The sequence below is a fragment of the Mobula birostris genome, chromosome 29 (genome assembly GCF_030028105.1).
Source record: "Mobula birostris isolate sMobBir1 chromosome 29, sMobBir1.hap1, whole genome shotgun sequence".
In the NCBI taxonomy this organism is placed as follows: domain Eukaryota; kingdom Metazoa; phylum Chordata; class Chondrichthyes; order Myliobatiformes; family Myliobatidae; genus Mobula; species Mobula birostris.
In genome coordinates this window covers 5,123,271-5,136,073 of record NC_092398.1, presented here as the reverse complement: position 1 = coordinate 5,136,073, position 12,803 = coordinate 5,123,271, and the positions used below count along the sequence as shown (strand labels likewise).

General features: G+C 44.2%; 1 protein-coding gene across 2 annotated transcripts in view; it reads right to left on the bottom strand.

Annotated features, from left to right (window-relative positions):
* LOC140189928 (polycomb protein SCMH1-like) overlaps window positions 1–12,803 on the bottom strand; it is a 219,880-nt gene that overhangs the window by 121,870 nt on the left and 85,207 nt on the right. Inside the window, exon 4 of one of the 2 annotated variants that reach the window (XM_072246274.1) lies at window positions 5,470–5,540. The exons of the other annotated variant lie outside the window; for it this stretch is intronic. Coding sequence (XP_072102375.1) covers window positions 5,470–5,540 — 71 coding nt within the window. The remainder of the gene's footprint in view (window positions 1–5,469; window positions 5,541–12,803) is intronic. 2 annotated transcript variants of the gene reach the window in all.

The following is a 12,803-nucleotide window of genomic DNA, read 5'->3' as shown; positions in this document are numbered from 1 at the left end:
TCTTCAGGAAAGGTAAGACATACCCAGTCCTCATCGAAGAATCAGAAGTGAAAAGAGTGAGCAATTTCAACTTCCTGGGTGTCAACATCTCTGAGGATCTATCCTGGGCCCAACATATTGATGCAACTACAACAAAGGCACAACAGCGGCGATATTCCATTTGGAGTTTGAGGAGATTTGGTATGTCACCAAACACACGCGCAAATTTCAACAGATGTAGTGTGGAGAGCATTCTAACTGGCTGCATTACTGTCTGTTTTGGGGGGACAGGCACTGTAGTGGATGGAAGGAAGCTGCAGAGAGTTGTAAACTTAATCAACTCCATCATGGGCACTAGCCTCCGTAGTATCCAGGACATCTTCAGGAAGCGGTGCCTCAGAAAGGCGGCATCCATCATTAAGGACCCCCATCACCAGGTCATGACTTGTTGTCATTGTTACCATCAGGGAGGAGGTACAGAAGCCTGAACACACACTCAGTGATTCAGGAACAGCTTCTTCCCCTCTGCCATCCGATTTCTGAATGGACATTGAACCCATGAACACTACCTCACTACTATTTAATTTCTATTTTTGCACTACTTCTTTAACTTATTAATATATAGAAACTCTTCTTACTGTAATTTACAGTTTTTATCATGTATTGCAACGTACAGCTGCTGCATTACACCAAATTGCACGACGTATGCCAGTGACAGGAAACCCGATTCTGATTCTGTTCATCAGCATGGCAGGCTGAAGGGCGTGCCTCTCTGCTGTGTGACTCTATCACTAACTGCGTTTGCTTGTGATTACTTCCTCTGAAACTCACACTGCAAATCCAGCTGCAAGACACAGACACAGACACACACAGCGCTGAAATGAACCCACACCGGCCAGACAGCAAATATACAGGACACAGGTCATTCAAGGTGCAAGAGGACATGGTTGTTGAGTTGGGATCATACCGCAAACGAAAAGGTTCTTGTATCCATTAAGCCCATACACTGAGCATAGGGCCATAAGACATACAGTAAGAGCAGAATTTGGCCATTCGGCCCATTGAGTCTGCTGCAGCATTCCATCATGGCTGATTTATTATTCCTTTCTGCTGCCTTCTCCTTGTGACCTTTGCCCCCCCCCCCGACCAATCAAGAGTCTGTCAACCTCCACAAAAAATATACTCAATGACTTGGACTCCTCATTCTGGCTAAAGAAATTGCTCCTCACCTCTGTTCTAAATTGACAACCCCCTATTCTGAGGCCATGCCCTCTGGTCCTAGACTCTCCCACTATAGGGAATATCCTCTCCACCGTCCACACCAGCTAGGCCTTTCAATATTCGATAGGTTTCAATGAGGTTCCCTCCTCATTCTTCTGAACTCCACCCAAGTACAGGGCCGAGAGCCATCAAACACTCCTCACATGTTAACCCTTCCATTCCTGGAATCATTCTTGTGAACCTCTGAACCCTCTGCAAAGCCAGTTTTTCCTCAGATAAGGGGCCCAAAACTGTCTACAATACTGGACTGTGATCTGACCAGTGCCTCATAAAGCCTCAGCATCACATCCTTGCTCTTCTACTCTAGTCCTAACGTTGCATTTGCCTCTCTTATCACTGACCCATACTGCAAGCAATCCTTTAGGGAATCTTGCAACAACAATACACTCCTCCGGAACCAGTGTGGATAATGTCCAACTGTACTTGTAGTAACAAAATGGCATTTTTGTCTGCAACAAAATGAAACGTGTATTGTACCAGAGTACTTTGCTAATAGTGTTGGTGCAGCATCATGCCAATGGGCCTTGAGTATATGACAAACAGCAGAAAGACATGTGGTTTCAGTTCCTGGAGGAATGCCAAGAGCACCAGTCAAGCAGATGAACAGAATGCACTGTGTCCTTGAAATGGCACGGGTAATAACACTTGCATAGAAAGGAGTGACTATGCTGTCTTTTTTCGAAGCTATCAGCAGCTCTTGTGCAGAGTTAGTCTTCCCTTGCAGCAAGTAAAATAAATGTGCTATCATTGATCTACTCTGAATTAATTGTAGCTTGTGAGAAGGTGGAGCGAAAGGATACTCGACAGTAACTTCACTCACCTCAACACTGAACTGATTCTACAACCTTTGGACTCACTTTCAAGGATTCTGTAACTCAAGCTCTCAATATTATTAATATATCTACTTATTTATTTATTATGTATAGTATCTCTAAACAAATACATTCTTAAATTTCAAGTTTGTTTTCTTCATCATCAGAGACCCTCACCACTAGGCCATGCACTCTTCTCGTTGCTGCCGTCAGGAAGAAGGTACAGGAGCGCCAGGACTCACCCCACCATGTTCAGGAACAGTTACTGAACCATCAACCATCAGGCTTTTGAACCAGAGGGGATAACTTCACTCAACTTCTCTTGCCCCACCAGTGAAAGTTCCCACAACCGATGAACTCACTTTCAAGGATTCTTCATCTCAAGTTCTTGATACTTATTGCTTATTTATTTATTACTATTGTTTCTTCTTTCTGTATTTGCCAAGTTTGTTGTCTTCTGCACTCTGGTTGAGTGTCCTAGTTTGGCAGACTATTATTGATTCCATTATGGTTATTATTTTATAGATTTATTGAGAATGCTGTGTTGGCGCGTGGTCAAGTGATTAAGGCGTCGGTCTAGTGATCTGAAGGTCGCGAGTTCGAGCCTCAGCTGAGGCAGCGTGTTGTGTCCTTGAGCAAGGCACTTAATCACACATTGCTCTGCGATGACACCGGTGCCAAGCTGTGTGGGTCCTAATGTCCTTCCCTTGGACAACATCGGTGGCGTGGAGAGGGGAGACTTGCAGCATGGGCAACTGCCGGTCTTCCATACAACCTTGCCCAGGCCTGTACCCTGGCAACCTTCCAAGGTACAAATCCATGGTTTCACGAGACTAACGGATGCCTATATTGAGAATGCCCACAAGAGCATGAACCTTAGGGTTGTATATGGTGACATAGATATACTTAGATAATAAAACTTACTTCATACTTTTGCACTTTTTGCCCAATCTGAGATTACTAAATTCATGTTCCCCCTGCTCCCTGACTCCAATATTAAACTTTCACATCACTTGCATTCAATATTCTCTGGTAGCTTTCTATTTATATAAAACAGAAATGTGTTCTCATTAACGCCCAAAACACTCTGCTCAACTGTGAGTTAGCTTTCAGCACAGGGAAATGAAATTGCACAAGTTGTGTGATTTGAAGAGTTAGAATGAATACTGGATAAGTCAATTTGGAACATAACTAGCTCGCAAACCAGATAGATAAAAATTATGAATTAATGACACTTTAATAATTAACAGTATACATTTTAGCTGAATAATTTATTGATGTTATGGGTTATTTCAGTACGGAATGTATGGTGAGGCTTTCTGAATCTAAAAGAGATAAAGACACTTGCTGGCCACTTTATTAGATATAGCCGCTCGTTAATGCAAACATCTAATCAGCCAATCATGTGTCAGCAACTCAATGCATAAAAGCATGCAAACATAGTCAAAAGGTTCAGTTGTTATTCACACCAAATTTCACAATGGGTAAGAAATGTGATCTAGGTGGCTTTGACTGTGAAATGATTGTTGGTGCCAGATGGGGTGGTTTGAGTGTCTCAGAAACTGAACTCCTGGGATTTTCACGCACAACAGTCTCTAGAGTTCACAGAGAATGGTGCGAGAAACAAAAATAAACATCCAGTGCACAGCAGTACTGTGGGTGAAAACGCCTTGCTAATGAGAGAGGCCAGAGGAGAATAAGACTGGTTCAAGCTGACAAGAAGGTAACAACAACTCAAATAACCGCATGTTGCAACATAGATGTGCAGAAGAGCATCTCTGAACACACAACACACCAAACCTTGATGTGGATGGGCTACAGCAGCAGAAGAACCCACCAGGTTCCACTCCTGAACCTAATAATCACTGAGAGTATGAATGGAATATCTATTGTTGGGTGGCGGATTGGAGAGGCGTCTCTACTAAAGGAGATGTAGGGCAGTCTTTCCCTCTGCTAGCCTGCAGGTGACCCTTGGGCAAGGTGTAGCACCTGTTCAGCCCCCAATCATGGTCTCATGAAGCCATGGGAGCAAGTGGTAGATAGCCGTATGAGCAGCTGGTGCACATCACAAGTCCTGGTTGTGTGACCACCGTCGCCAGGCAGACAATCTCTGAAGAGTATTGATAATGGCTGGGATCACCCGTCTTGTAAAGACACTGCCCAGAAGGCAGCAATGGCAAACCACTTCTGTCAAAAAATTTGCCAAGAACAATCATTGTCATGGGAAGACCATGATCGCCCATGTCATACAACACAGCATATAATGAAGGAACGAACTAAAGTTATGACTGAAGTCTGAACGATGTACCTCATTAGAATATTGAACTTAACAATGTACTACTACCTTCATAAAGAGGATCTTTTAAACACTGTTGCACATTTTCTCAAGGACATATGAGAGGGCGGCATGGTAGTGTAGCGATCCGCACAACACTTTTACAGTACTGGTGACCCAGGTTTAATTCCCGCCGCTGCCTGTAAGGAGTTTGTACGTTCCCCCCGTGACCGCCGCAGGTTTCCTCTGGGAGCTCTAGTTTCCTCCCACATAGTCCAAAGACGTGCCGGTTGGTAGGTTAATTGGTCATTGTAAATTGCCCCGTGATAGGCTCAGGTTAAATCAGAGGCCAATGAACCCATGAACCACTTATTTAACTATTTAATATATACTGTATATACTTACTGTAATTCAGTTTTTTTCCTCTATTTTGTCTAGTACCGTACTGCTGCTGCAAAGACACCAAATTTCACAGCACATGCCGGTGATATTAAACATGATTCTGATTGGCTCGAAGAGCTGCAAGAGCCTACCCTGTGCCGTAACCGCCATAAATAAACAAAATGGCCGACACAGGAGCTGGGTGAGTGATGTTACTGCATCCTAAACTAACTACACATGTGCTTATGCTTTTTCCCGTAATCATTTTTTATCGAGATTGAGCCACGCCACCCAGCAGTCCCCGATTTAAGCCTAGCCTAATCACGGGGACAATCTACAATGACCAACCGGTGTAGCTTCGGGTTGTGGAAGGAAAACCAGAGGAAACCCACGTGGTCACAGGGGAGACTGTACAAAACTCCTTGCAGACAGCGACGGGAATCGAACCCGGGTCACCTGTACTGTAAAGCGAAGACATCTTAGACCTGGAGGAGCCAAAATACCCCCTGACTAATGCCCTGGAAAGAAACAGAGCAGAAGCATTTTTATATAGTTAAGTAATGGATGTAAAATGCATTACTTGGAGTTAGTGACCAAAGCATGAACCTTGGTAGCATTCAGGTAGCTGAAGGAGGAGGCAAATAAACCAACACTTGAAGAGTTTGTGTGAACATTGCATACAACCCCCAGGACTAAACAATTGATTACAACACACTATGATACAATAAAAGCCCATTTCACCTGCTTAAAGCAATAGGAAGGGGCAGCAACAGCGCCTGTCTCCTTAAGGTATTTGTCCCAACTGAACTGACCTGAAAGCAGAAACAAAATGGTAAGTAAATTAAGTTCAACAGCAACAGGGAAGAATAAAATCAATTCCTCTCACCACCCAATAATATTTACAAGACCATGTTAAATTAGTCAGCTCCATCATGGGCACTAGCCTCCCCAGCAGCCAGGACATCGTCAAGGAGTGATGCCTCAAAAAGGGGGTGTCCATCGTTAAGGAGCCCCATCACCGAGGACGTGCCCTCTACTCATTGTTACCTGAAGACACACATTCAGGAAAAGCTTCTTCCCCTCTGCCGTCTGATTTCTGAATGGACATTGAACCCATGAACACTACCTCACTACTTTTTTTTCCTGTTTTTACATTATTTATTTAACTATTTAACATACACATACTTACTGTAATTCAGTTTTTTCTATGCTTATCACGAATTGCATTGTCCTGCTGCTGCTAAGTTAACAAATTTCACGAAATTAAACTAAGTTAATATCATTTCACTAAGTGAACAAAATTCACGATATTAAACCTGAATCTGAGTCTGATTTCAAAAAAACACCTACTTAATTCATTGAAAGTGGCATCACAGGTTGATAGGGTCGTACAGCAAGCTTTTGGCACATTGGCCTAATATATCGAAGTATTGAGTACAGGGGTTGAGATGTTATGTTGTAAAATGGGAAATTGTAGGTTGGTGAGCCTGACATCAGTAGTGGGAAAGTCACTGGAAGCCATTCTAAGGGACTCGATGTATGAGTATTTAGATAGACGTGGACTGATTAAGGACAATCAGCATGACATTGCGCATGGTAGGTCAGGTCGAACTTTGTAGAGCTTTTCAAGGAAGTTACCAGGAGAGTGGATATTGTCTACGTGGGCTTTAGTAAGGCATTAGAAAAAGTCCCGCATGGGAGGCTGGTCAAGAAGGTTCAGTCAAGATGAGGCAGTAAATTGGATTAGACATTGGCTTTGTAGGGGATGCCAGAGAGAGGTAGTAGATGGTTGCCTCTCTGACTGAAGTCCTGTGACTAGTGGTGTGCTACAGGGATCGGAGCTGAGTCCGTTGTTGTTTGTCATCTATATCAACAGTCTGGACAATAATGTGGTAAACTGGATCAGCAGATCTGCGGATGACGCCAAGATTGGGGGTGTAGTGGAGAGTGAGGCAGACCTCATCAGAGCTTGCAGCAGGATCTGGACTAGCTAGAAAAATGGGCTGCAAAGTGTAACGTGCAATTTAATGCAGACAAGTGTGGGCACGTGGCCAAGTGGTTAAGGCATTGGACTAGCGACCTGAAGGTCGTGAGTTCGAGCCCCAGCCAAGGCAGCGTGTTGTGTCCTTGAGCAAGGCACTTAATCACACATTGCTCTGCGACGACACCGGTGCCAAGCTGTATGGGTCCTAATGCCCTTCCCTTGGACAACATTGGTGTCATGGAGAGGGGAGACTTGCAGCATGGGCAACTGCTGGTCTTCCATACAACTTTGCCCAGGCCTGCGCCCTGGAGAGTGAAGACTTTCCGGGCGCAGATCCATGGTCTCAGAAGACTAACCGATGCCTTTACTTTATGAGGTTTTGCATTCAGTAGGACCAACCAGAATAGGTCTTACACAGTGAACGGTAGGGCACTGAGGAGTGTAGTAGAACATAGGTCCATAATTAAAAGTGGTGTCACAGGTAGATAAGGTCATAAAGAATGTCTTTGGCACACTGGCGTTCATAAATCAAGGTACTGAGTACAGGACATGGAATGTTATGTTGAAGTTGTATAAGACCTAATTTGGAGTATTATGTGCGGTTTTGGTCACCTACCTACAGGAAACATATAAATAAGGTTAAAAAGTACAGAGAAAGTTTACAAGGGTGTTGCCGGGCCTGGTTAATGATAGTGGTCCATGGCATAAAAAAAGGTTGGGAACCCCTGGGGTAGAAGACAACTCATTGACTGAGGAGCAGCTTCATTCCCACTGCCATCAGATTTCCGAACGCTCCATGAAACTGCCTCACTAGGTTGTCTTTTTGCATTAAAGATACTTTGGTAATTAATTCAAGATTCAAAATTCAATTCAAAAAACTTTATTGTTATTCTAACCATACATCAGGTCATTTTTATGCCTCCGCACTGCCTTTATGCTGCCACGTAAACCCATAATAATAAACCTGAAACAGGAGAAAATCTGCAAATGCTGGAATTAATAACCCTGTTCCCGATTCTGAGCTGTGGTTGGGAAAGTCTGAGGCAGAAATCGCTCAGTGTTGGTTTTAAAAGGACAATCTACCACTCATTGCCCAGCTCAGACTTTCCAATATTAGGATCTACTGCCCGAGACTAATTTTTACACAGCATTGTGCAAAATTCTTAGGTATATATAACTAGGGTGTCTAAGACTTTTGCTCTGTTCTGTATTTCTCAAGGTGGGGCGGTGGGCGAGTTTGTAAATCTGGCGGGAGCAAAGCATGTTGGGAATGGTGCTATGGGAGGGGTGAGGGACAGGTGGCAGAGAAGGAGTGCCAGGGCCAGGGAGGAAAGACACACCCAGCCCAGGCAAGGTCATTTGATTCCAAACAATTGGTTTATTGATCGTTACAGAATGTCTCTCTGGTGCTGCCCACTCCCTTCCCTGAGACTTGTGCACAGCACTGTATATATGAAATGAAATGCTGCAGGGAAGAGTTAGAACAAAGACAGGCTTGTTACATCGTGGACGGAATTTGCAAGATATTCAAAACATTTCAATGTTATACTGAAATACAGAAAACAGAAACTGTCAAATCCCTCAGTGTTTGAAAATACAGCTGGCACAAACATGTCATTCGATACATCGACCACTGGAAAGCAGAAACGTAGAACAGGGCTACACTATACCATAAGGAGCACCAGAACTTCTTTCATACAAAATCAAATTACTGCTGGCATAGCACAGAAAACTTGCGGGTTGAGTCAGTGGTGAGGAAGGCAAATGCAATGTTAGAATTCATTTCAAGAAGACTGGAATATAAAAACAATGATGTAATGTGGAGGCTTCATAAAGCACTGGTCAGGCCTTGCTTGGAGTATTGTGAGCAGTTTTAGGCCCCTTATCTGAGAAAGGATGTGCTGACACTAGACAGGGTTCAAAGGAGGTTCACAAAAATGATTCTGGGATTGAAAGGCTTGTCATATGAGGAGTGTTTGATGGCTCTGGGCCTGTACTCACTGGAATTCAGAAAATTGAGGGGTGACCTCATTTTTTTTTAAACTTCCCAGCTCTTTACTTCACTCCTCCTCTCCTGGTTTCCCCTATCACCTACCACCTTGTACTATTTCCTCCCCTCCTCCCACCTTCTTACTCTGACTTCTCATCTTCCTCTCCAGTCCTGGCCTGTCAACTGTTTATTCTTTGCCATGGGTGCTGCCTGACCTGCTGAGTTCCTCCAGCATTTTGTGTGTGTTGAAAAGCCTCGATGGAGTGGATGTGGAGAGGATGTTTCCTATGGTAGGGCAGTCTAAGACCAGGGTACACAGCCTCAGAATAGAGGAGCGTCCTTTTAAAACGGAGATGAGGAAGAATTTCTCTAGCCAGAGAGTGGTGAATCTGTGGAATTCATCGCTACAAGCTCTATTTAAGGGTGTATTTAAGGGAGAAGTTGATAGATTCTGAGGAATTTGCTGTGGTGGGACTTGCAACAAAACAATATCCAATAATTATGAAGAAAAAGAATTACATAAAATGTAAATTTAAATATTAAAGTATGGATATGGAATAAAATGTATATAAATACATAAGTATGCCAGGACATCTCATGGAGCGGTGCCTCAAAATGGGTGCATTCATCATTAAGGACCCCCATCACTCAGGACATGCCCTCTTCTCATTGCTACCATCAAGGATGAGGTACAGGAGCCTGAAGATACACACTCAACGATTCAGGAACAGCCTCTTCCCTTCCGCCACCCGATTTCCGAATGGACATTGAAACCATGAACACTATCTCACTACTTTTTCTTTCTTCCTCTTTTGGCACTTACTTTTTATTTTTTACACACACACACACACACACACACACACACACACACACACACACACACACAGTAATTAGCAGCTTTTATTATGTATTGCATTGTACTGCTGCTGCATAATATTAAATCCAATTCTGATTTATTTTCCCTCTCAACCCCATTCTCCTGCCATCTCTCTGTAACCTTTGACACCCAGACCCTATTAACCTCCCAAGGACTTGGCCTCGATGGAGAAGAATAAACAGCCATCTTTTCCCCGCAATGCTGCTCGACTTGCTGAGTTCCTCCAGCATATTGTGTGTGTGTGTGTGTGTGTGTGTGTGTGCGTGTGTGTGTGTGTGCGCGCGCTCTGCTCAAGATCTCCAGCATCTGCAGAATCTCTTGTGTTTATAAATATTGCCTCTGCCTCACAATATCCATCTTGTCAACACCCTTGTGCAGAAACCTTCCTGGGCACTTACCCAGGACTTTTATTAACAGCTCGTAGTTCTAGTCTGGAGTTTTCAGATTCGGATTCATTTGTCTTTCATACTGTACTGTGCAAAAGTCTCAGGCTCATATATATTGCTGGGTGCCTAAGACTTTTGCACGGTACTGTAGTAATTTTATGCATTGCACTGTACTGTTGTAGCAAAAAAAAACAAATTTCATGACATATGTGAGTGATGATAAACTAGATTCTGATACAGGTCTCTATTGAGGACTGAGAGTGGGAAGGGGGCAGGGAGAGGGAAATCACTGTTGGGGAAAAGCGGAAGGAAAATGGGAGGAAGTGGGAAGCACCAGAGAGACATTCTCTAATGATCAATAAACCAATTGTTTGGAATTAAATGACCTTGCCTGATGTCTCAGAGTTGAGTGGGTCTGCACCTGTACCAAACCGCCGCCCCTGGCCCTCCTTCCCTGCCACCTGTCCCACACCCCTCCCACGGCGCTCCACCCTCACCATTCCCAGCATCCTTTACTCCCGCCAGATTTACAAACTCGTTCTCTGCTCCATGTTGACAAATACAATACTGTGCTGAAGACTTAGGCTCATTAGCTATACACATGTGCCTAAGGCATCACATGTACTGTGAAACATACAGTGAACTGTCTCATTTGTGGTAACAACCACACAACCTAAGGAAGTGCTGGGGGCAGCCCGCAAGCACTGCCACACATCCTGGCGCCAACACAGCGCGTCCAAGGGCTTGCCAGAACAACACAGAACACAGCAACGACTCAGCAAATCTATAGAACAACTATCACAGAATCAATGAAAGATCAACCAGAGTGCAGAAGACAACAACAAACTCTGCAAACTCAAATATAAATAAATAACAATTAACAAGAAGAGCATGAAATAACAAGATAAAGAGTTCTTAAAGTGAGATCATTGGTTGTGGGAACATCTCAATGGATCAGTGTATTTATCTTCTTTTGTTCAAGAGCCTGATGGTTGTGTGTTGGCACGTGGCCAAGTGGTTAAGGCGTTCGTCTAGTGATCTGAAGGTCACTGCCAAGCTGTATGGGTCCTAATGCCCTTCCCTTGGACAACATTGGTGGCGTGGAGAGGGGAGACTTGCAGCATGGGCAACTGCTGGTCTTCCATACAACCTTGCCCAGGCCTGCGCCCCGGAAACCTTCCAAGGCACAAATCCATGGTCTCACGAGACTATGATGCCTATGATGGTTGTGGGGTAGCAACTGTTCTTGAACCTGGAGGTGTGAGTCCTGGAGCTCTTGTACCTTCTCCCTGAAGGCTTCCAGGACATCGACAAGCCTTCAGCCTCTGACCTTCAATATCAAACCCTAGATGAGCCAATGACGGGACTCGGGACTCTGAAACCTGGGTGCCGACAACCTCATCCAGTGGAACCCCTGCATCTGAAATGCAGAGAAAGCAGCATCCATCATCAGAGACCCCCACCATCGAGAATGTGCTCTCTTCTCACTACTGCCATCGGGAAGAAGGTACAGGAGCCTCAGGACTCACACCACTAGGTTCAGGAACAGTTACTACCCCTCAACCATCAGGCTCTTAAAGCAAAGGGAATAACGTCACTCAATTTCACTTGCCCCATCATTGAAATGTTCTCACAATCTGTGGACTCATTTTGAAGGACTCTTCACCTCATGTTCTCGATATTTATTGTTACTTATTTATATTATTGTTTCTTCTTTTTGTATTTGCACAGTTTGCTGTCTTTTGTACTCTGGTTGAACACCCAAGTTAGCGCAATTCTATAATGGTTATTATTCTATTATGGATTTATTGAGTATGCCCACAAGAAAATGAATCTCAGGGTCGCCCACAGTGACATATTCAGTATGTACTTCGATAATATCTTTTTACTTTGAACTTTGAAATGCCGTTGGAAGCTTGAAGGAATAAGACCTTCTATTTAGCGGTGTGACCTTTGGAAAAACTGGCGTGAAATCGGGAAGAAAACATTTGGATTGGCAACTGGCGATTGAAGTGTTCAATGTAAATCTGTTTTCAAGTAGCAACGAGGCAGTGTATTCAGTGCTTGAGCTTTCACTAAAGTTAAACATGGAACAGTGTAGGCCCTATGGCCCAGTCTGTTGGGCTGATATTTTAACCTACTCTAAGGTCAATCTAACACTTCCCTCCCACATTGCCCTCCATTTTACTATCATCCATGTGCCCACCTAAGAGTTTCTTGAATGCCCCTAATGTGGGGCGGCATAGTAGCGTAATGGTTAGCAAAACGCTTCACAGTACAGACGACCCAGGTTCAATTCCCGCTGCTGCCTGTAAGGAGTTTGTACGTTCTCCCCGTGACCGCGTAGGTTTCCTCCCACAGTCCAAAGGTGTACCAGTTGGTAGGTTGGTTGGTCATTGTAAGTTGTCCCGTGACTGGGCTAGGATAAAATCAGGGGATTGTGGGCCTATTTTCTGCTGTATCTCAACAACTAAATACATCTGGCCTATACCAACAGCCCTGGCAGTGCATTACGCACACCCACCACTCTCTGTGTAAAATAATTTACCTCTCATATCCCCCCCTTATGATCTCCTCCAGCCACCTGCAAGCTGGATAACTAGAAAGGGAAAAGAGAAATTTCATAGACAGCCAGGGCCAAAGTGCAACACGAAGAATTATAGTGTTGTCCCTTTTCTTTCTCTTTGGTGTCAAACGCGGCACCCCTGCGTGTGGATCCGGGGCTCTGAGCGAACGGGTACGGGGTGTTTTTTGACGAGATTAAACAAAATCCAACTCCTGAATCCCAGGGCATGCTTGACTTCCTTCGGACCTTAATGAGATTGCTGTGCAGAGAGT